The following is a 25138-nucleotide window of genomic DNA, read 5'->3' on the forward strand; positions in this document are numbered from 1 at the left end:
AAAAAGGGGAAAAACAATACAGAATACAGTTTGACTGTTTGAACACATGAAAGGTGGATGTTAAAATATAGCAACAGTGTGTGCTGGATTGAAATCACACAGACAGGAACTACAGTGGTTCAATGAGGATGTACTGGTCATATATTGTCAGATAAGTCAGATATTGACAACGTAAAGAAGACCTGGCTTATTCCGTGTGTGTTACATGAAAGAGAAGTGGAACAAGAGCTGAATTACTATAACCCATCAGGCAGTAAGATATGAATGACGTGGAGGAAGTTGAGGATTCAGAAGAGAAGGTGGTTTGATGCGGTGTCATGTGTAACACCTCTGGCCGGTAGCATGAGCACTGACATTAACTGCCGTGTAAATGATGATCTATTGTGTGAAAAGATGACAGTGTGTAGAGGTTATGTATCAGCATAGGAAAAAAAAAGCCAATTTCTTCTTTTAAAGCATCGCAGTTGAAGTCCTATATTGTTTGCCTTGCTATGTCCTGTCAGGTCTAAATTTGAATTTTTTTATCACTGATTAAAGCAGAAACATTAATGGTAAAATCATTAATATGAGGATTACTTTGTTGACTAACTACACTAGTCTTATTACAAGTCAAATTAACACAAGAGAAGATGTCCTCAATGTGATATGAGATGTCAGTATAATTTAGATGTAATAAATAAAATACATTCACTGATCATTAATTTTTATGAAAAGTTAAGTGAGTGTGCCTGTAGGAAATAGAGACACTCAAATAAAATAAACCTTTTCTTTAGATTTATGGCAAACATATCAGTAGGACCAGTAAACTTTATCTCAGGTTTACATGGACATATCTAGAATAGACTTGCATTACTACACCGCTGAGTTAAAAAAAAAAAAAGTGGAGCACCATGCCTTTGCCTTTGGTAAAGCTACAAGCCAATTCTGCAACAGGGTCATACTGACTCCAAATTTCTAAACATACCTAATATGAGATAACCAGGTTTTCCATCTAAATTTATATTATTATTTATATTTTTAGGTTCTTTGAAGAAGTGAAAGGGACCAAATGACTCTAAGCACAACACTGGAGTTTCATTTGCTGTGAGATTTAGCCTATGGCAAAGATGCCTCCAGCTAACACACAGCATATTGTTCTCCCATCGCAGTTAAAATGAAGCTAACTGGAGTGACAGCTTACCGGAAAATATTTTATTTATTTATTTATTTATTTTTAATTATGTAAACCAGACTTAAAGTTATTTTTAGCATATTCTAGAGTAGGTAGAGTTGAATAGAACAAACTTGGAATAAATATACAGAGGATTACTACCATACTATTTTGATAATTGTGTATACCGATTAAAGTGTTCAGGCTTTTTGACTGCTAAAAATGTGTAGACATCATTAAACATACAGTATATCACGTACATTATACTCACAGATAACCAGATGCCTTTTTTTAGCCTATTTTAAAATGATTTCCGTGTATTACCTAGATTTTCTAGACTTTTACTGGAGTCTTTTTGCTTCACACGCTCACCGGAAGACTTTTATTTTGAAGCTCTTCATCCAGCAGAGGCAGCTTGATGCTGGACGCCAGTCGGGGAGGAGGAAGCCGGTCAGAGCGGCACGTCACGGTCGGTGTCTTGAGGTGCTGCATTTGTTTTTTCTGGCCACAATGTGAGTGACTGAGGAACACTTGTCGGAGTACCCTTATAGCGGAAAACGGTAAGAGGTCACTCCTTTATTCCCTTTTCTGTGCGAGAAGCAGGGAGCGACCAAGTTTAGTTACCTGTGGGGGTCTTTGAGGTGGGGCATGCCAGGTGAGTCTCCTTCCTGCCCGGAAACATTTCGCATGGCGGACAGGTGAGAAGCCTCAACGGCTTCAACTTCAACTTTCAGCTCTTAACTTCAACTTGTTTCCTCGTCGGATTGTTCTGTTTCTCTGCTGCTGCCCTTGGAGGCTGAGCCTGGAGTAAGACTCTGTTCAAACATCTGGCAATTTCATACTTTTTTACCCCTGCTTCCCAAACTTATTTATTGTCTTCAACAAATTCAAAAACTTTTGTTTCGGCACGACTCAGTCATCAGTTCGGCATTGATATCAAACAAATAAAACTAGTTTAAATGAAGATGGTGTCGAGTTGTATCCCCCCCACTGGTCCTTGAGCACCAACTTCTGGGTACGTAAACGCCTGGTGGTTGTTGGTCAGTGTACTGTACCAGTCAAAAGCATGACACTGTATCTGTTTCATGCATACACTACATGAAAAAATGCTATTATTGATAAGTTTGATTAAAAAAAAAAAAAAAAAAAAAATATATATATATATATATATATATATATGTTTTTACCATTTGTGATAGCCTCAAAAGAAAAGGGTATTCCCCTCAGCAATTCCAGTGTTTACTAAAGCCATGTGCTTAAGGTCATGTTTTATATTGACACTGTAAACAAAAGCTTGAAACCATGCAACTGACAAATTAAGGGACTCTAAATCCACCAGAACTGCAGATTTTTTGTTATTTATTTTATTTTTTTGTTTGTGTTTGCTCCAGTGAGCTGTAGTCTTGCAGCATATCAAAGAGGTGGGACCACAAAGTGAAATAGTTTCAGGAAATAGCTTCTTGTCTTGTTCTGACAAGACAGCCCACAGTCTTGCTCAACCCAGCTCAAAGAATAAAAAAAAAAAAAACACAAAACATGCAAGACTTTACTGCAACATACACACAAGGTATTTTAAATTGAAAGTATGTTTCCTAATGATTTATATTGTATAACTGCTTTGAGAATGAGAAATATATGGAGAGATAATTTCAGGACCTGCTCCTTTATTGTGTGTCAATTTTGGGCAGAATAAATCATTGCTGGTTCATCATCTCTAAAATTTGGAGGATCCAGTCAGCACAAGTGCTTTTGTGTTTAACAACGGCTTAACCCACTGTCATTTTAAAACGCTGTCATCTGTTCTTTGTATTCTATCAGGCATTTTGTGAAGTCAGTATCTTTGTTTTTTTTCAAATGGTGGTGACCTCATATGGGAGTGAGAGTGGAAATGCAGTGTGTGTAGATGTGCAAGGTTTTCTTACAGTCACTGGTACACGTGTCATCTTGCTCCAGGACCTGTAATAACAATGACAGAGACTCAGATTGAGTTTACACACTTACCAGTAACAAAACATGACTAAAAACCTGTCACCTTTACACTTCAACTGATGCACCTCAGACAGCCTCATCCTTATGACTAACACAACTTGGCTTCATTCATTTTGCATAAACTCTTTTCATGTAAATTTCATGCAAAGTAAAAAAAAACAAACCTGCATGAACAAAGCAGTCACTGGCCAGTTATAAAATGTGTATTTTGATTAACTGTACACATGTTTCCAGTTATTATATTCTAGTTATTTGTGGGAACATGATCCAACAACATGATATCAATATATATTCAACACTTTTATAGTGTTATAACTTATATATTATTATTAATATTATTATTACTACTATCTTTATCGTTATCAGTAAAATCAGCAGTCTTTCAAGGGTAGTGTGTATTCTAATTAGATAAATGCCCTAATATTATAGTCTAAATATTTACTGAATAATTTAGTTGTCTTTTTTATAGAATGTAATTTTTATATACATTATTTTTTATAAGTGAACTCGTGTTTTGTTCCCCTCTTACATGCTCCCTTATAATTTTCTCTAAATTACTGTCAGTCTCTCTTTATGATCATCAATTGCTGTTTTACTTTTTCTGTCAACACACTTGTAGAAAAGATCTTTTCATGGATTATCATTCAGAGAGCAGATAGCATATAAATCATAAGGAAATATGCTTCCAATTTAAAATACCTACTGTATATTATATTATTATGTTCCCATATTAACAGAGGTATTTTACAAGAAAGTTAACCAAAGTACTGTTGGGGGTGGTTGCAGTGAGAAAGGCTTTTTAAAGTAATTCTGTGTTTTCTGTATATTTTGTGTTCAGAGTCATGTTTACAGAACACTGTGACCTTTGACCCCTGAACTATAGGCTGCTTGTTTATCATGATCTTGGAGACTTGCTTGTTTTTGCCATCTCACTGAATGTTGCTTCAAAAGAGTCAGATAAATGACTTAAATGTGATGTAAGGGAGGTTGGTCAGATGGTTTCTGGACAAGGTTGTGTGCAGGAAGGATAGGTGGCCTCAGCGTCTCCTTGAACTGGGCTGGTTGATATTACAGCCTTCACAACTTCATGGCCCTTTCAACAACAAGGCCATACAAAGTGCTGAGGCAATACAGAGAATGATATGGATAATATCTGCTCTAGAGCCGGTGATGGTGATGATCTTAAACCTCCACTAAATAAATTTTTTTTTTTAGCTACTTGGGAGCAGCAGAGGAAACAAGCTGTAAATACAACACTGACATATCATCAACAAATTTGATATGACAAACCTGTAGCATTTATTTACACACCCAACAGACACAGAGCAACATTAGCTTTCATTTGTTTTGTTATTGTCATTTTTGTATTTCTGTCCATCTGTCGACCATGAGTTGAAAATTGTTTGTCTCCACAAACTCGTGAGGGAAACAATCTGGTGTTTTAGCTGCTAAAGGCGTCATTATGTTCACAAGCTAGCTACTATGTGTGTCTGCTGTTTGGTGCTGGAAAGGTAGTGTTGTGTATAGTGGGTTTTTTTGAGCTTCTTCTCTGACAGCTTCTGCTGCTGCTGCAGAAAATGATGCCGGTGAGATTGAATCAAAACATTAAAGATTCAGGCTGTAAAACCAAAACATTATGTTAAAAGACACTAAAACACTATAGTGCTGAGTGGAGTTGTAAAGTTGGGTGACAATTCTTTGTAGGTTTGACATTATGAGTGGTCACTTTCACGTTACACATAGCCTTTTTGTCCATTGTTAATATGAAAACATTGATTAGTGCAACTTTAAAGCAGCTATGTGTAGTTTTGGACATTTTCCACATCAGTTTGAAAAATGCTATGATCACACTGTGATATTTTATTTTCACATAGTGACTTTTAATTTTATTTCTGGACATTTTTTAGCAATGTCAACGCAGTGTGTCTGTAGTAGACTAGTAGTAGATCATGTCCAAATTTTGCACTTGAGGTGAAACATCAAATTAACATCAGTCACTCGTCGGTTAAATAACAGGCAGATCTGCAGTCAGGCCGCTGTATGGCCTATTAGTGGCCATCATCCTTGTCCTGCGCCTGCTGTCTCTCTGTTTCAGTGATCCACTATCTAATCCTTATATTTGGGTCAGGCCAGAGAATTCTCAATCTAGGCTACAGATATCAGAGTTGTTAGTTTTTCCTGTTTTTACCAAAGTACATATAGAAATAAGAGGTTGTAGACTAACTCCTGGGAAAACTATGATAGTGTCTGAGATTAGGTGTCACATTATTAAATGCTTGCGCCCTCATTTTCACATAATCCGTTCAGTTTCACTCCTTAACATCTGCTATCATCTTTGCCAGCTTTGTAAACACTCATTCCTATCGTGCTCCTTCATCTGTTACTTCCCCGCCCTTTCCTCCACTTCCCCTTACCAGCTGACTACATGGCTGGTTACTGGTAACAGCAAACAATAGTATGAGGTAGTAAAGTAAGAAGTATGAAGCTGATAAGAGGCTTATGGGGCTGCTGCTGTACAAAATCAGGTTTTGTCAGAAGCAGCAGCTCTGGGCAGGTGCTTCTGACTGCTGTTTGTATTACAGAGATCATTGAGAGAGATGACAGCTTGAGTTATTAATGAGGCAACATAGTATGCACTGACTGATTTGTCTGCCAGCTGTTCATTTCATTTGAATTACAGATCTTGTTTCACCTAATGAGAGGGACTTCACAGTGAGTAAACTGAGAATGAATGATAGATGACTCAGCCAAATACACACACACACACACACACACACACACACACACACACACATTCACATTAGGAATAAGCCATTAAAAACACAGTAGTGACTGCACTCCAAAAAAGAGATTAAACCTCAGGTCACACCATGTTTTTATGGATTATCACATTAGGGACAAACAGGCTTCATCATACTGTACAACTTTTGCACCCAATTGTAAAATACCTCATTTCATTCATTTCTTTAAAGACCCGCTTCAGAAGACCATTAGATTTATTAGATTTAGTTAAAGGTAACACATACTGTTTACAAAGGTCAAGAATGAACTTCCACGTTCAAATGTACTGTATGAAGCTATTTCTAATAAGGGGAAATGAGAAAAAATAGATTTAGCTGTGTCATTGGATCACACACCCTCCTTATCATAATTGTCTGACATGTTTTAAGTGTAACTTCAGTTCAACACATGCTAGCATTATGGTGGGTAATGAGCCATGTTGTCTGCTGTGAAAACATTCTTTTCATCAACAGTGCATAGGTGTCTGCGTGTGAAACTATTAATTATCCTAATTATTATGAATTAGGTACAGTTACATGACTACAATTATTACCTCCAGGTTTTCAGTGCCACTTCAGTTTGTTTCATTTATTTCATATCTGATAAAAATTCACAGTTGACAGAGGTGAAATTTCGTGCTAACATTTGACAAAGAATGATTTATTATTTACGACTCTCTTGGTCAATATGAGTTAATCATCAACCTCCAGATGAGTGTTTACCTCGTGGCTTCTCCCTTTCCTTCTTTTCTCATTTGTTTCTATTCCAAGAGCTGATAGATAATGTGAACTCTATCTCTATCTCTTATTAACTTGTTTTATCTCATGCGTTTAATACATTTAATACATAAAAAACTTGAATGTAAAAGTGAAACCCTTTATTTATAGGATAGGATATAGGATTTATGGGGGGGATTATGTGACTATTCCTTGCTCATTGCTCAGCAACCAGTGGGATCTTTAGGAGGTCACTACACCGGCATAGAAATCATGTGGCTCAAACAAACGAGATATAATTGTTAATGTGTGAGCTACACAGGTGCTGGTAAGTGTGTTACCTTTGGTCAGAGCCAGGTTAGCTGTTTCCTAGGGCTGAATAATTAAATATTATCAGAATCGTATTATGGCCAATTGCGATATCCAGATCTCAAGAGCTGCAGTTTTTTTGATAAAGGTAAAATGTGTCACAACATACGATAAATGAAGCGTTGTGGTGCTACAGAGATGCCCCGGCCTGCAAATCATATTCTCCAGATGTAAAGGAACATGCTTGATTGGCACAAGACATAACTAAAATCACATCATCATCATTTTAATATTTTTTTCAGCAAACAGAAAACACAAAAATTGCCATTCGCACAGAAATTGTGACTCATACTACAATCACAATATCTGCCAAAATAATCGGAATATGATTTTTTTTTTTTCTTGCATATTGGTCATCCCTATTTTTCCCCTTTGTTTCCTGTGTCTGTGCTAACCGGCTGATGGCTGCACATTCACGTCTCACTTTGGGGATGAAAGCAAATACTTAAGACGATCCGCATTAATACAGTCATCCTTTAATAGCTGTAATTATTTCAGGGCGTATCAAGATCCAATTGAGCTTCATTCAATTTTCATAGGAATTCATGTTGTTTCTTGTGGTTGACAGAAGACTTTAGTCTGACTGAGAATTTCCCAGCCAGTTGTGAACATCTGGAGCTGTGAGAATGTGAGACAGACACTGATGAACTGTAGCTTAATGTCAGTGAAAGCTATAAGTGTATGACAGTGAATGACTCCTCTGATTCTGCTCTTCACCATAGCTCTCAGTGATGTCCAGATCTTAGACACAGACTGAAACTCCCTCCCATCATGGACTCCAAAAAGCCGGGCGTGCTGCGCCATCTCCGCCAGAAGATGCTGCCACACCTCCGGCGAGGCAAGACGAGCCCAAGCAAGCCAGCCGCCCACCTTCAACTCATGATGGACAATCGGATGAGCTCCTCCGTTCCCGATATGAGAGACATGACGCAGGAGTACGCCCGCATCTCCTCCAGCACGCAGCTCCAACAGTACAACACTGCCAGCTACAGCAATCCCTCCTCACCGCTTGTCAAGTCCTCTCGAAGCAGGGAAGGAGGTGGGAGTGGCCTGAATGTGGGAGTACTCGATGGAGGTGCTGGGAGGAGTGAACACAGACTGAGCGTGCCGACAGACTGCACAGACTGGGCTTCCTCCCAGGAGTCAGTCAGCAGTCTCTGTGAGGTGGAGAGGAGCTCTCTGGAAACAAACTACAGACCTGCCAGTGGCATGGAGCCTGAGGAGCTGGCCCTGCCGGAGATGATGACTGTCTACAGCCCAGACCCTCCCTCTGTGGAGGTCTCACAGGACAGCTCACAGGTACAGAAACTTCATGTGACAAGTTGCATCAGTAGTTTTAAAAAAAAACAGTCTTTAAAACATAAACAATAGTCTTCAGATGACCTAATAAAGATTTAGGTTTGTTGGGTGGATGTACTCAGAGAAAGATTGCATCCATTTTTTAATTAATACTTCTGTAGAAACTTTAACAGCAAGTGTGACCATAGAAGAAGCTTCTATATTAGTGTATATTATTTTCCTATAAGGTACAGGCGAAAAGATAAGGTACCTCTCATGAAGTGGCTGGTTTATTGTACATTGGCGGGTGTGAGGTGTCAGGTGTGTTTGCACAGGATACACAAAGTTTAACTTGGAGGAGCTGGATATAGTTGAAATTGGAGGTCCTTCCAAAATCAATAGTCTCCAGCAGCACTGGGCAAACTGGCAGTGTGTGTTTTTACACTGCCACGGTATGAGATTTAATAACACACAGCTTTGTAACATCACGACAATTTTGACAGTGACAAGGATGTGGATTTGAGCATGGGTGTGAAACTGACATGGTCTGAAAAGATCAGTTAGATATTATTATTGTGATGGTGTATTAGGCCCATTGTAAGCAAAAAAACAAAAATATATACAGAATTGAGAGAGGAGGAAAACATTACAAGAACTGTGAACTGTGTGGAAAGGGAAGCGCTGAGGTTCCTTGACCAGAAAACAACATTTTTCAAGTTTTTTCTTGCAAATTTTGGACTTAGTAATCTTAGAGAATATTTAATGTTAATATTTAATGTACAACTTTGATCTCTAAAATTCTGTCTTTTTTCTTACCTACTGTGGCAAAATGTGTCGTAAAAATATTCCATCTAATGAATATAAAATCAGTAGGAAGCCACAAGTTATATCAGGCACAGAAACTTTTTCATCGTTAAGGGTTAATGGCATCTCTTTTCAAAACTGGTAATTTTCAGTTTAAAAAATATATTGAATATTCCAAAGGTTTGAACCAGTATTAAGAGATGTTTCGTTCTAAATAGATCTACATATGCCCTCTATCCCACATATTCTGGTGCAGTGTGTCCCACAGGTTGAGCATGTACTTGTCTGTGGTGGTGCAGCATGCCACCGATGTGCATGCTGCAGAGACTCATGCAGTTTAGAGGAGAGGAATGTTACTCACGTTGCTTTCTGTAGCTACAATTTACATGCAGGCTATTTGTAGACGCTACACTTCACCAATGTTCCCTAAACGCCCTAATCACAGAAACTTCTAGTCCCCACCTAGTTTGAAAAAAAAAAAAAGAGAGTGAAATAAGGCATTAAATCGAACCCTTTCATATATTAATCATATACTGGCTGTCCCATCTCGCACAGTGATGATGCAGTCTTTTAACAGTCAGTCGTCTGCTTCATGTCATCTTTCGGTATCGCCTCAGCTCACTTCTAGCCAAGATTGAGGTAATAACAAAAAAAGTCGAGTTGAGCCGGTACCATGTAGTGGTTTTTGTTTACATAAAGGACAGACAATCCTGTTTGGTGGCCAGGCTGAATGTATGGCTTATATCAAAGCTCATAACTCAGTAAATACCTTGTTGAATGGATTATACTATGAACAAAGGAAAGCGTTTGTTCTGAATCATCTCCACCTACATTAGATTCTACTCTATTGTTGCCTGAACAATGTCTTTTTCTTTAAATAAAAACTGGTGCTGAGTTGTGTTGTTCCGTGTGGCAGAGCTTCCTTTACTTCGATGAATGAATAAATTAATAATATTTCAGAGTTGAAAGTGAAAAAATAATTTGTATTTTTGGATTCTTTTCCCCTCACAGTGCATTTTGAGGGGTTGTGGCTTGAATGCAACAGGTGAAATACATGCCAGTCACATTGGATCTCACCAGATGTGGTCTAATGACTTTTCACCACACCCTTGATGATCTAACTGAGACGACATGGTATTTATCCCAGTAAAAACCTTTTTCACTGAATCAAGGAGACCTTCAGCACCATCCCTTACCCAGTGAAATATTTCAACATCGGCTAGATGAATTGGATTTTAGAGAAATATCTTAACAACTATTTTATGGATTGCCCTGGCATTTGTCATCTTATTCTCAAAATCATTCATTCATTTTGTCCTATCATCAGGTCAAAATTAAAAAATTTTCCACTACTCTGGGGGAGTTTTGAGATTTCTGATTTCTTTTACTCTACTCAACATGAACATCAATGGGTTGTGGCAATGTGTGTGAGTGCAAGGCTCGCCCAAGTCTTAATTTGTGGCAGCATCCCATTTAAAGTCTATGGGTGGGGATTTTTTAAGCCAGAAAAACAAGGTCTATCAAATTTGGCACCAAGAACCAAGAAAGGGTGCTGCATTTTAACAAGGAGGATATCAATGACATATTCAGGTAAACCAGGCACGAGTTCTTGTTTAATCTGGTAGTGGTTGCAATAGTTTTGCAGTGGCAGGGAACACCGGAATAGGCGCCCAGCATTTAATTTTTTGCCCTTGGGCCACAGAGCAGGTAAATCCGGACATGGTATGGTGACAAGTTGTTTAAACTGCATCAGCCCCCAGGGACAGTCTGTAAATTGAAAAAACACACCGATGAAAACAGGAAAATCACCATTGTTGTCTTCATTCCTAAAACAATGACACTGATTTTATGTAGTGGTGCAGGGAAGTATTTGGATCCTTTACTTAAGTACAAGTACTAAGACTATACTTTAAGAATAAACCAAGTACTTAAGAAAAAGTATGTCAGTATAATCATAATAAAAATCAAAATGTAGAAGTAGTTTGGCTAGGAACAATGGAGAAGAACTGTGGGTGGTGCCAAATCATAAAACAAACAAAACAAAATCTACATCCTACCTAACCCACCAAATCCACACTGAGTCACTACAGCAGCTTAAACAAAACCAAGGTAACACACTGCCTGGCTGCACTAATCTTACCTGTCAAAATAAAAATGCACCTGGGCCTCCACCCATAACCAATTGTTCAATAGGCAAATAAAACAAGGACGTGGTGCCGAAAGTGATGTATGAAAATGAGAAAAAATAGTCAAAGCCCAGAGCCTACATCCAAAAACCAAAGATTCTAGTGCCTCAGTCAAGTTAACATTACCTTACAATTAAAATAAAATCTGAGTTAACGTTCGTGGACTGTTCACATGAATTACAGCCAGGACTGGCAGTTTCACAAAGCAGCTTCTCATGGATATCAAAACTGGCTCCAGTGTAAAAATGAAAACCCTCCAGAAGGACAGCCAAGTCTAGGCATCATGTCCAGTTTCCTCCAAACATGACACTCAGAATTGAGGCCAAACAGTTCAAGCTTTGTTTCATCAGACCAGAAAATGTTGTTTCTCACAGTCAGAGTCCTCTATTTTTGCCACCTTTTGTTGCGAGTGAGGTGAGGCTTCACTGGCCACTGGTCACAGCCTTAAAGCCCAGATTGGTAGATTGCTGCAGTGATGGTTGTCCTTTTGGAAGTTTCTCCTGTCTCGACAGAGGATCTCTGGAGCTCAGCCAGAGTGACCATCAGGTTCTTGGTCACCTCTCTTACCAAGGCCCTTCTCCTCTGACTACTTCGTTTGGCCGGGTGGCCAGCTCAAGGAAGAGTCCTTGTTGTTCCAAATCCCTTCTATTTAAGAATTACTGTTTGAAACCTTCAAGGCAGCATAAAAGTCTTTGTAGCCTTCCCCAGATCTGTGCCTCGACACAATCCTGTCTCTGAGCTCTGCAGGCAGTTGTTTCCTCCTCATGGCAAATCATGTCCGATCAATTGATTTCACCACAGGTGGACTGCAGTCAAGGTGTAGAAGAGAAATTGGAGGAGTCTGAGCTAAATTTCAAGTGTCATAGAAAAGGGTTAGAAACTTGTGGTATTTGATATTTTATATTTCAGTGTTTGCAAAATAATTCTAAAATTCTATTTTTACTTTGTCATCATGGGATATCAAGTGACTGATAAGGGATTTCTTTAAGCATAATCTTGCAACATAATGCACTGTTTTACTACATTATTACATGACTTCTCAGTACTCATGGGTTGGACCACACCCATCTGTGAACTCAGCCTTCATTTTGATGTAAACTACGCACTTTTGTGACTGTATCTTGCACAGTTGTGACACCATCACTGTGACAAAATCTGTCCGAAGACAGACACATAAACACCTGCCAGAGTCCTCAAATCCACTTATGTGGTAGCTGTTAATTAATGCAATACATTTAGATTCCACCACTGTTTTCCTCTAAGTAGCGTATCAGTGGTTCCCAACCTGTGGGTTGTTGCCTACTCACGGGCCGCGAAGGTATTGCAAGTTGGCCGTCAAATCATTTGTAAAAACAGTTCAGTTTTGATGCAAAATGTCAAAAGATTTGAAAAATATGAGTCATGTTTTTAAATATTTCAAGAAGAAATTATATTTAAAAGCATTTAAAAACTCCTTTCATTGTTTTTTTTTTCTAGCACTAAGGCCTATCACTGTATTAGCATCGTTAGGCCTTTGTATTGTTGTAGGGTTGGGTTGGGAACCACTGTAGTACATAATATACGGGCTATTTCTTGACACAGTGATGAAGACAAATGACAAGGAATAATACTGTACCCTAATTTTGGTTCAGAAAAAAAAAACTGAACAATTTGCATTTTTCATTACTATGTTCTTTGGTTTAACCCTGTTCAGGCCCCAGGACACAGGAATTTTTAATAAATGCTCAGAGGATTTGTCCCAGTGGCAGGAATGCCACAGAGAGATCAGTTCCTGAACCTTTAGCTGATCGGCAGACTGAAACTTTCCTTTTTCATCAGCTGGGACTTTTGAAATCCACATGGTAAATTTTTGACATTTATCTTTCTCTCCACAGTATGATAATCATGATTTCAATGGTCATGGGTTAAAGGACGGGGACTCCAACAATGTAAGTGCTGTTATCCAGTTTGGGGATTTGTTAATTTGTGAGGTGATTCTGTGAACTGGTATAATTTTAATATTATGTATGGTTTCTACTGAGGATTTGTCTCACAGATGAATGAATGAATGAATGAAGGCATTATTTTGAACATATGAAACTAATCCATTAAAGTGCAAAAGAAAACAGAAAAGAAAGAAAGAAAAAACAAAAAAGAAAAGAAAAATAACAACTTGACATTTTCAAAAAGGAGTAGGAAGAAGCATAAGCTTATTTAATCTTACCTCTTTTCTACTCAGCATTTAATAATCATCAGTTGACTTCCAATGTATATCTTTTCCTGTCTTAACACATTATATACAATTTGCTACATACATTTAGAACAAACAAACATACATATCTACATATCTTGCTGAAAAGGTGAGAGTAGGTTTATTGAGTGTAGGTGTTTAAATCCTGAGCTACATCTCTCTGTGATCAAAAGGACTCTGCAGTAGTCTGTCTCTGTCAAGAGGCTGCGATAGTGTTTTTTGTTATGTATCATGTAGACTGCAGGATTGTGCTTTGGATGACACACACTCATGCAAAAGTTTAATTCCAGATTATCGTGCTGTGTTCAGGACACGATGGGACAGTAGGCTGTGTGTGGTTCAGTGTTCAGTGTGTGTAACCGTGGCTTTTGTGGCTGGTCAGGAAAGCTGAGCCGGGTGATTCCAGGCAACTGGGTTTTATTCACTAAAAGATGCTCAATTTGGTGGAGAGGCTTAATAGTGATTAAATAATCCATTGCATGGACAGGAAACACAGCATAAAACTACAGAAAGCTCTCCACAGTGTTCTCTTTGAGTCAAAAAACAACAGTAAAATGGTCTAAATGTGCAAATTCAGAGTAATACATATAATGCAAGAGTAAATTGTTGAATTGTTGAAATGAATTAGTGAAGCCCATAACTGCTAATATTTACAGGATCTTAACATCATTTAACATTTAATTTAACATCATCATTATTATTATTGTTATTGTTATTGTTGTTGTTGTTATTATTATTGTTAGTATTAGTATTAGTATTAGTATTATTATAATAAAAAGACAAACACAGAAGTGTTTGTTCTGTGTTTGAGTTTACGATTTATCAGCAGAATATACTGAGACAAAAGAAAATATAGCATAAGTTGATATGATATGCTATGAAGAATTTTGAATAAAATTTTACATCAAATTAAAGAATTCTGAAATATGAACATATACATGGAAACTTAGACATTTTTTTCCCACATGGAATTTCAATACATTTTTGATACTGACCAAAATGTGTGCAACTATCAAAAGCTGGAATCAAATATCTGGCTACATTTATGATCCCCTACATATTTATTGATCAAATAATTAAATAGATAAATAGACTTGCTCCTGCCAGTAGTTATAAAATAAATAATGATAATGTATTGGTGTCTGTGTCTAGAGTGAGATGGGCAATGAGACGCTGAGTGTGTCGGGGAGCATCAGGGATCACTCCAGGTCCTTCCTGCTCACCATCAACCTGAGGGAAGGATGCAACCTGGTCATCAGGGACCGCTGTGGTAAGAGTCTCATCTTAGCGCTGCTGTTACTACAGCTACTGTCCCAGCACCAACACTGTCACTGAGGCTGTCACTATCAGCAGTACCACAATATTAACTTTGTCATGTATGTGTGATGGTGAGGTGACAACACAGGATAGGTTCAACAAAAGTGACACATGTCATTATCAATACAGTAGGAAGTGCACAGCAGAACACATCAGAGTCATGCAGTACAATGAACCAACTTAATGTAGGTAGATGTTAAGATGGTAAAATACCTGGAACACATACTGAGCTTTAGCAAACAACGTTAAATCAACTGGATCTTCAGCCGCAGTGAGGTAAATTAGTCCCTAATGGTCAGAACAAGGAACTGGGCTGTTGTGGTAACAATTTTTCATAAGTCACTTTACCTTCCTGTCCTCAAGCTGAAAATCGATGATTGGTAAGAACTTCCCCTCCTACCTTTTCCTGTCCATATGAGGGTTCATGAGCTCTAAATCTAGTAATGACATTCTTCACACTTGGCAATTTTTCCCATCAGATATAGTGAGCTGTGTTTTTCACATTGGCCTTATTCTGACACATGGTTTGACAGTTTATCACCTATGTCATCTTACATTAGATACTTACCAGTGAGTAAGTGCTATTGCTGTTATTCATACGTTCTGTCAGTTGTCTAATTTATCTCTGTTGTGTCCTGTGTCACTGCTGAAGCAACACATAGATCATTAAAGCTCAAAACTCAGATTAGTTTTCTCAACTCAAGAAACTTTTGAGCTGATCTGGACCCAGAGCGTGTTGAACTTTACAGGAATCACTGTGTCCTTTGCTGGTGTGTGTTTTCTGCTTGCATCAGCCTCAGTTTGTGTATTTATCCTTGTCTTGATAAAGACAGCCAGGAATGTCTGTTTGATCGCACACAGTGTCATTCGCTCCAGGGACACTAACTTCAGCTGCGTGTCAGGTTAGCTGTGAAGCTCTTTTAACAGCCGGAGCAGGATTCCACAAAGCATATTACAACCTGTCTGAGCCACACCCAGCATTCACTGCACCAGGTCTTTCACTCTGAGTATTTCAATTACATTTTCTCCCTTGTGTTGGTTCATATTTACACAACCAGGCTCTGGGTAAAGATAACACAGAGAGTGGAGGTGGAGGATCAAGATGCAGGAAGATTTGGTTTCACTGCATTGTTGTTCAAACCATATGGCCTTTTAAAGGAAGTGCATGAACAAGCTTTTGTTTTTCTGTTTGTTCGGAGTATGCACACTGTGTGCACAGCATATGACAGCAGTTTGTGGTGCAATGGGTTTATATTGCAATGCTTATAACATCAAAACTGCACAGAACCAGGCATGATCTTACAGAACGATACAGAGTAGTGTAAGCTGATGATCCACGGTGTTTGGTTGCCTGCTGCCATCATCTGGTCGACAGAAAAGTTAAAACACTGTTCCTCCTTTACTCTGAGGTGGAGATGATTGGTCACAGTATCAACAGATGTAAGATTTAAAAAAATGTATAAAGCTGAATAAATAAATAATAAATAGTCTATATTATTAATCCAGGTGCAGTCATATTCCCCCTCTGCATATGATGGTCATAACATCTTAATAGACATGTGTAACCTCACCAAAAATAAAAAAAACTTTTCGCAGTGGAAGTCTCAATCTGATTAGCTACTGCTACAGGAAGTTGTGGTCACCTCAGTTGGGGAGGTAAAAAACCCACATCCTCCATGCAGACATGAGATGACATTGTAAGCAGGCTAGCCCCTTTTACTGGAAACTGCTACATTTCCCAAGAAGTTAAGAAACAAGAATCAAGAGCTCTTTAGCAACCTAGTGTGGAAATTAGATTTCATTTGTATTTATAACAGTCGATCACGTTACAAATCAACCCTGCTTTTTCAAAGATGGAGTGACCTGAATCAAACCAAAGGCAAATTACAGCTCAGGAGGAATATTTTGTGACCTATAAAGTAGAACAAAACCTTTTCAAAAATTGTTGGCATCACATAATTTAGGTCTGATCAGTTGATTCATTGCATAAAATCCTTTGGCCTCATTTCCAGGCTAAATCAGCAGCTGTACTGTGGTCTGTTAGTTCATGTTTAATCCCCAGTCACAGAAGCGATCTCCATTAGTATCCATGTGTCCTAGTGAAGTGCCAGTACCAGGTACTGATGTGTAACAGACAACAACAACTAAATAATCTAACCTCCATCACTTCATGTTTATCATTTTCAGGCACCAGTGACCCTTACGTGAAGTTCAAATTGGATGGAAAAACGTTCTACAAAAGCAAAGTGGTTTATAAAAACCTCAACCCCACATGGAATGAGACCTTCTCTCTGCCTGTGAAGGATCTGAATCAGAAACTGTACATCAAGGTAACTCACTGTCACTCCACATGAGCCAAATGCATTTTTCTGTCAGAGAAATGTATTATTCTAAAATAAAAGAACCTGTTAGTGTCCTGTCACTCAGTCAACATAGGAAAATCCCTGCAAATGTGTTAAATGTGTTAATCAGGTATTAAAAGCCCGGGGACTTTCTGTGTTTGCGCCTCAGATGGTGCAGCAGCAGAGTCCTGCATAAGGGAAGTTTAAATTTCACTCACACAACAATTATGAACCAAACTGGAAGCTGGTGTGTGTATAATGTTTAAAGTCTCTTAGTAAAAAAATTCCCACCACATTACTTCACCTCAAGTCAGCTGTTGATTCAGAGGTCCCCTCAAGCTGAAACCTTAGAGCATGTTAGTGCATGTTTCTGCTTTGCAGGATTTCATTTCAGTGACTCATTTACAATCAAAGTTTGTGTTGTAGTGTTGTAAAAACACATTCTCTGGTCAAGTTCTGCCCCCCACTGACAGTAATAAAACAACACAGACAGTAGTTGTACCTTCAGCCTCTCACTATTAGAGTAATTGTCTCCTTGATGCTCTCGCTATCAACGTTGTCTTGTTGTTTGACTTGACACAGGTGTACGACCGTGACCTGACGACTGATGACTTTATGGGCTCCGCCAGTGTCAACCTGAGTGATCTGGAAATTGACAAGTGAGTAGCTCAGTGAGAGTACGGTGGTTAATTTGAGTGAGTGTGGCCAGTGCTGGACTGTGCACTGGAAGTGAGCTTATTAACTGATGCTGAATTTTCAAGGTCAATGCTGATATAGATATTTGAGAGTTTAAAAATGCCTATATAATAAAAAAATAATTCTCTTCATAACATAAACAAATTTTATAAGGATCCCTTAAATTTGAATTTTTTTTTTTGTGACCATGATATGTACTTATGAGGACAGTTATAATAATTTACCTTCACCACATCTTGTGCTGCAGTTTCTTGTTTACTTAATGGCTCACATTTATCAGCCAACATATCACCCGGTCAAGATCGACTGTGCCATAGGCTATAAGTGGTGGAAATTAGGAATGGCTGGGAGGAATGTTTGTCCCTGAACTATGAACAGTGAAGATGTAGCATGTACTAAACCAGTGGTTCCCAACCCTTTTGGTTAGTTACCCCTTAAAACGCCCACTTTGTGTACTTGCCGACCATTTGTTATATATTGCACTATTTCTGTGCATGGTGTGAAGATTGATTAAAGTGAAGATTGAAATCATTATTTGAGACTTGTATGTATGTAAACTCCACAAACAAAAATTAAAGCTAAAAAAATGTCAGAAAAAATAACAATCATTTTCTAGTAGAAATGTATTTTTCTGCTTTGCTCTCCTGTTAATCATCTCATGACCCCTCAGGTTTATCCTGCGACCTAACCCTCAGGTTAGGAACCACTGTAGTGAACTAAAATATCAGTCGTGCCTATTATTGACAAATGTTTTGTCTGCTTTCAGCATATTGTGTATAGAATGTGCTAACAATGAGTAGCCCAATGCATAAATCATTGGGGATGGTAATTAGTGCCCTTATTATAATAAAAACTGACGTACTGTAATAAAATACAAAACATGTCTCCTTCTAAAAGTATTATTATTAATTATTATTAACCAGCCCATTCATGAACAATCCTCCTTTGCATACACTGAAGTAAGATGTGTGGTCTAATGCAGCAGCCCTGCAGTAAATTGTGTCTTTTTGTTGAAGCACAGGCAATACAGCAACATGACTAACAACAGCCACCTCTCTGACACTGAGTCAGGAAAACTGAACATGTTATAAAAGTAACATTTACTGCAGGGCTGTTGTGTTGGATAGTATTAGACTGTAGAGTTGTACTTCAATAATTAACTGGTAACTCAGTGCATATTTAAAAAAAAATTATGGACCTGCTTCCTCAACCCACATTAACCATCTAAACCACATGTGCATCAGAGCAGCTGCACAGTGCCCTCTCTCTGTTCCACCCCCTCTCTAATCTAGATCTGTTCAACTTAAAGTGAAGCTGAAATTTTCTTTGTGTTTTTTCTCCAGAGTCAATCAGCTGTCTCTGCCACTGGATGACCCAAACAGCCTGGAGGAGGACATGGGCACTGTGTTCGTGGACATGAGTCTGTCACTCCGAGGTGGAGACAGCAAAAAAGGCCAAGTATGGCAAGCTCTCATATGCATTGACTGCATCTTTCCTAGCAAGAGGGAGAGTTGTAATGCGTTATATTTATTGCATGTTTGTTTTAACTCAAAGTTTCTGTCTTATGTCCTACTAACCAAAGTGTTTTTGTTTTGTACCTAACATGCATGCTCCTGTTGACAGCGGTGGCCCCAAAAACGAAAACGAAGTATTAGGGTAAGGCATGATGGAGGGAAAATGCTGGACAGACATTAAGTAGCATTTACCCTGGTCAGCTTTATACATGTTTTTGCCAAAGGTAAAAGAGACACCCACTGCAGCAAGGAGCTGTGGTGAGAGGTTGAAAGACAAATATAGAGATTACGCTCCCACCATCGTGCTCAGGGTTTGGCGTCTGATACAGCTCATGCTGGTCAAATGATACCACGGGGTACACAGCAGCTGATCTGGTCCCTTGTGGTTGAACAGCTTTTTTTCAGACAGTTTCTGGTGGTGCTTATTTCTGTAATAACCTGTACTTCAGTTAATGAGAATCATTTTCATGTCTTGCACAAGAGGGCGGCAAATCACCATGTTTTTTTTTTTTTAAATAAACACAACACTATGGCTTTTGTGGCAAATTAAATCAAATGTATGTATGTCTGTATTAAGTGATAACTTAAACTTTATATCTGCTTAGTCCTGAGTTGAACCAAGTGTTTCCAAACAGACTCTATACAGAATTCAATTTGTTGGACCTTCTACACCTCTGCAGACCTTAGCTATAGGTCTGCAGAGGTGTTACCTACCTTGTAAGTTTAGTGATAGTCTATATGTTTCTTACAAATCCCATGAAAAGACCAAAAACAACAATGAATTGATCAATTAACAAACAGTGTCTGTGCATCAAAAGCTTGATGTATCTCATTCCTCTGTATGATCGATCCAGCATCCACCAACCTGCAGTCACAAATACTCTTCTAGGAAATTAGTGAGCCTTTTAAAGAGAGACTACATATCTATTGATAAAAGTGTCATTTGTGGGATAGTGGTAGAAGCACAAACTTAGTGTAAGAGGACAATAAGTACTCAAAGTCAGCAAATGTGCTTAGTAATTTCAGTAACAGCTACATTAGCCACCATAAACTGCTGGTCATACCTGAGCAAGTAAGGCTGTAGTATTATATTGAGTGTATTGAATTTAGCAAGAGTGTGTTTTATTGACTATGAGTTCAGCAATTTATTTATAAGGAGAAGAAGAATGTATTATTTATTTTTTCAGGTTACATAGTGTTGCTTTTAAAAATATATATTTGTGAATGACTTTTAAAGATTTAAGACTTGAAGCAGACAGACACAGACTGATTCAGTGGCAGCCACATGATTCTGTATTTGGACAGAGTTTGCATTACTAAACAGGCGTAGGCTCCCTAATAAAATGTTCACTGTGTGCATGTTTCCCCTGCTGCTTCAGACACTTGCTGTACTCTGCCAAGCCCATTCAGAGCTGCATGTTAACTGAAACATCGTTTTCGGCTTTGCATGAGGCAGAACAGAGTCTGACAAGACAGCAGTGTCAGCTTGATTTGTGTTAATTAAATCTGGGTTAAATTTATCTCCCTACAGCGCCGTGTCTTCATTTAAGCTCAGCTCATTATCTTGGAATACGGCTTCACTTCCTACTATACAGTGTACATATAAGAGAGAGATGCCGCTCGACACTGTAGCTACCTTTACCTAATCTCCTAGTGAAATGAAGGGTCAGTTAATTTTCACAGGAGAAAAGAGATAATGTTGTCTCACTCAGCTTTAGATTGATAAGTGGCCATCTTGGATGGTGCTGATTGTAATGTCCAAAGCACTGCTCTGAAGTATGCATCCATCTAATTGTAGCCTTATAAAAGTGTAGCTGGTTCTGTGTTTGGTTTCCTTGCCCTCTGTCTCTGCCTCATGCATGTGTGTGGTGTTAAATAGTAAAAATATAACTGGGCAGAATGTGAAAGGAATTAGATTCATTTTTTCTGTGTGTGATTTTTCTTCTTTCCTCTCCTCTCCTGCAGTCGGGAGCTTCCCCTCAGAACTTGCGTCTGTCAGAATCACTGAGGAAGAGTCAGCTGTGGACTTCTGTTGTGTCAGTGACACTGGTTGAGGGTCAGGATCTGCCGCTGGACACTCAGGGAGGTCAGCTCTTTGTTCGCTTCAGACTGGGAGAGCAGAGATACAAAAGCAAGGTACTGAAGCACTAACACTCTTCATCTCCTCCAGCCCCCTCCTCCTCTTGAATTGTCTTTGTTATTCCTAAGCGCCTCTCATCGTTTCCTTTTTCTAGCCCTTTCTTTGTCTCACACTCCCCTCCTCTCCGCCTCTACCCAGTTCTGAGCACCTCACTAATTCAATCCCTCTTCCATGAACCTGTGTTTTCTTGTCTTGTGCTATTTCCTTTCAATAATAATAATAATGATGATGATGATGATGATTATTGTTATTACTCTTGTCCACGAAAGTTGAAATTTGAATTGTAACTCACAAACAATAAATACAATAATAAATTATCACAACATGGACAGTTCAACAATACAACAATAACAGACATGATTTCAGTGCGAATGATGCCTACGAGTTCAACAAAATTATTGCATTTGGTATGAAGGATTTTCTGTGAACGTTCTTGGTTGCTGTTGCAGCTCTAAAACATATTCTCAAGCGCACAAATGCTGCTGCTGCTGCTACTACTACTAATAATGATAATGATGATAATGATAATAAAAAAGACCATATCTTTACAGTTGTTGCCATTACACTTATAACAGACTTTGATTTGCAAAGTCATGATGTAGAGGCATCCAGATATGGACACAGTGTGTCTTTAACTCTGACCTGGAGCTAAGAGTATGTGTACAAGAAGACAAGAAGTGTACAACAAGAAGCTGTAATTATCTTTGTGTAATACATGCAAAATTCATATTATATGCACACAAAGATTGCTGTCATACATTTGAATGTGGTTTATGCAGCAGATTTATGAATATGTAGTTATTATATAGTTAAGTTTAAATTTGAAGACCTTTATAGTCTTTGGTGAATGCACATTATTTAAAAGGGATGTTCTGGGAAAAGAAAAGCAAAAAGAGCCATGGGGAGATATGAAATAGATTTTAAATGTATAACATAAAAGACTGAGGCTCTCACTGCTGCTCATCCAGGCAGCTGGATGATGTCTAGCAGTTGATGCTCACTTTCTTGTGCTGCAGGTTCTGTGGAAACTGTCATTGATGATTATCTTGCTTTTCATTTATCTTTCGACATCATCCATTACACATCTAAACTGCTTCCTAATGAGCAGCATTGCTCCTCTTCTTTTCCTTTCTTTGTGTTCAGGTTCAAAGAAACAATAATTATTTATTTTACTTTGATGTGCAATGGGACTTTCTAATGCAGCTAAACAAAAAAACATTCACACACTAATATGTTGGAAAATCTGGACATACTGCTAGTAGCTAAGTTTCTAAATATAAGCTGTAGTGATACATCTGGACAACTAAAAGATTAAGGTTAGAAAATGAATGTGAAAGTTGTTTTTTTTTTTTGTTTAATGTTGTGTCCGATTCAGAATCACTGCAAAGTGGCCAACCCTCAGTGGAGAGAGAGGTTTACCTTAAATCAGTTCTTGGACAGTCCAGAAATCCTGGAGGTGGAGCTCTGGTCCAAGGAAGGACGAAGGACTGAGGAGTGTTTGGGAACGTGAGTCTCTTCAGCTCTTTGAACCTCTGTGCTTGTAGGTACAGTATGTACTAAACATTGTGCGAAGTCTGACAGTTATGTGTTGGACCTGTCTTAAAACTAATGGTGGGAGTTGCTGTGCCATGAAATGCCTGCACCTTGGTCTGTTGATTACCTCTTTAGAAACTAATGTCGTTACAGAATTAAGAAGAGATTGGTAGCATTTTCAGAGCAGTTGCCATAATTGACACAATATCTTGTGTGTATTTGGTTGTGTGCACAGTGTACATATATGCACATTATGCACATATATGTGCATTTATGCCTGTGAAGACCTATGTACTGAATGTTGTGTGCATACAGTATGTTCCTGTGTGCATGACTGAAATTGTGCTGTGTGATTGTGTGTACAGGTGTGAAGTGGACCTATCCAGGGTCCCTTTCAATGAGAGGCAGCTGTTCACACACACCCTGGAACATGGGAGAGGACGCCTAGTTTTCCTCCTCACCCTGAACACATGCAGCGGTGTCTCCATCTCTGACCTCTGTGCTGCACCTCTCGACGAAGCTCACGAACGACAGAACCAGCTGGACAACTACGTCAGTGTCTCTGTGCCGTGTGTCTTCTGTCTTTAACTGTACTATGGCTGCTTCACTTCACTCCCTACATGTCCCAGTAGAAGTGTCATTATACCTGACACTTCTGTCATTTCATTGATGTCAGCCCCATGATACACAGCCGGATCCAGATCCATCCTTTTTTCTCCATCTACTCCATTTACACAAGCCAACAGCAGAAGAGCCTTGTGTCTATTATTCACCACCACTTTAGCCTCAACTGTAAATCAGACAAGAGGAACCAGACCTACGCTTTAAAATGCAGTATGGCTGTCATCAGATTTAATATATAAAGGCAGGAAGTGACAGAGGTAAACTGAGGTCTGGAGAATCTGGAGTCAATCCACATTTTCTGGGTCAAGTCAAGTAAAAGGCGAGGACGATTTTCTGAGGAGAAATGACTGTGTGATAGTTTCAGTGTCTATAGAGTATTGGCAGATGTTCACATTTTGAGTCAGTGTGAAAAGAGCACTTTCTGTGTTCAGTGTTGAGGGGCCAAGAGATGGCAGCATCTCTCTGGCAAAGTGCTGAGAGCCTGTAATTTTTCTGCTCTGTGAGCTACAGACATTTTCTGTTGTGAACTTCAGCTACGTGGCTGTGTAGTGAGCTCAGAATATTAAAACTCTAAGTGCCACAGTTGGCGATAGAGCTGGATGTCAAGGGAAAAGACATGCGCTGAGAAAATGTACACAATAAAAACAAGATATATTCAAAAATCCCCTCAGGTAAATTATAGTGTAATGGTGAAGTTGAAAAAAAAACACGACTCTGGCAGAGATACTGAACGAGGGCACCAAGCTCTCAGGTGCTTTAGAGATTGTTATCAGAAGCTGCATTTATCGCACCACATTTTTTGTGTTTTAAATAAAAACATAAATACTTTACATTTACACTGCTAACAACCATTTCCCAAAGTGCCACACACTCTAGATTTTCAGTGGTTATATCCTGTTACACCTTTCTTGCAGCCACTGATTTCAATTCATACCAGACAAGTTTGAAAATAAACTTGCAGTGACTTAAATGAAAAAAGTTAGATTTCAGTGCATCAGTGCAGTTACGAGCTCTGACTGTTCTGTGATGGTAACGTGTTGGTGGATTTAGGTTCTTGTGAAAAAAACTGAAGACGAACCTTTTTAGTGCAAAATGAACTAATTCACCTGAATCACTTCATGCCTTCACCTAGTATCAGGTCTAAGGATTACCAAGCAACATACTGCAGCTTGAAAAAGCATTGCTTTTTAGTTGCGGTGTCTTCAAACTGAGATGCACAACTTTCCACAATTATTTAAACACCCTTTCAGTATTAATTGTAACATCTTTCTATTGTCAGAAGTGACACGGTGCTCAGCCTCTTTAGCACTTTGTTAGGAAATGTATACATATACAGATTAACCTCAATCTATCGTTGCTGTTGATACATTTATCTTCTAATGTGCAAATAGGTTTTTGTGACCTAACTAGTTTGTAGCAATTTATAGATGATGCAGACATGTAAATCTGACAATACGTTTCTGTTAAAT

General features: G+C 38.6%; 1 protein-coding gene across 2 annotated transcripts in view; it reads left to right on the forward strand.

Annotated features, from left to right (window-relative positions):
• The first annotated feature begins 1571 nt into the window (after positions 1 to 1571).
• LOC139627441 (multiple C2 and transmembrane domain-containing protein 2-like) overlaps positions 1572 to 25138 on the forward strand; it is a 37121-nt gene continuing 13554 nt past the window's right edge. The window contains exons 1-11 of one of the 2 annotated variants that reach the window (XM_071488181.1): positions 1572 to 1710; positions 7728 to 8304; positions 13148 to 13201; positions 14656 to 14773; positions 17008 to 17150; positions 17745 to 17821; positions 19202 to 19316; positions 19482 to 19514; positions 21338 to 21508; positions 22888 to 23018; positions 23411 to 23597. In XM_071488181.1, the coding sequence (XP_071344282.1) occupies positions 7777 to 8304; positions 13148 to 13201; positions 14656 to 14773; positions 17008 to 17150; positions 17745 to 17821; positions 19202 to 19316; positions 19482 to 19514; positions 21338 to 21508; positions 22888 to 23018; positions 23411 to 23597 (1557 nt within the window). In that variant the 5' untranslated portion in view covers positions 1572 to 1710; positions 7728 to 7776. The remainder of the gene's footprint in view (positions 1711 to 7727; positions 8305 to 13147; positions 13202 to 14655; positions 14774 to 17007; positions 17151 to 17744; positions 17822 to 19201; positions 19317 to 19481; positions 19515 to 21337; positions 21509 to 22887; positions 23019 to 23410; positions 23598 to 25138) is intronic. The other variant, XM_071488182.1, reaches the window with a different exon arrangement.

This window comes from Trachinotus anak, unplaced genomic scaffold (genome assembly GCF_046630095.1).
Source record: "Trachinotus anak isolate AG129_WGS33_773 ecotype Australia unplaced genomic scaffold, CSIRO_AGI_Tana_v1 ptg000011l, whole genome shotgun sequence".
Taxonomy (NCBI): Eukaryota; Metazoa; Chordata; class Actinopteri; order Carangiformes; family Carangidae; genus Trachinotus; species Trachinotus anak.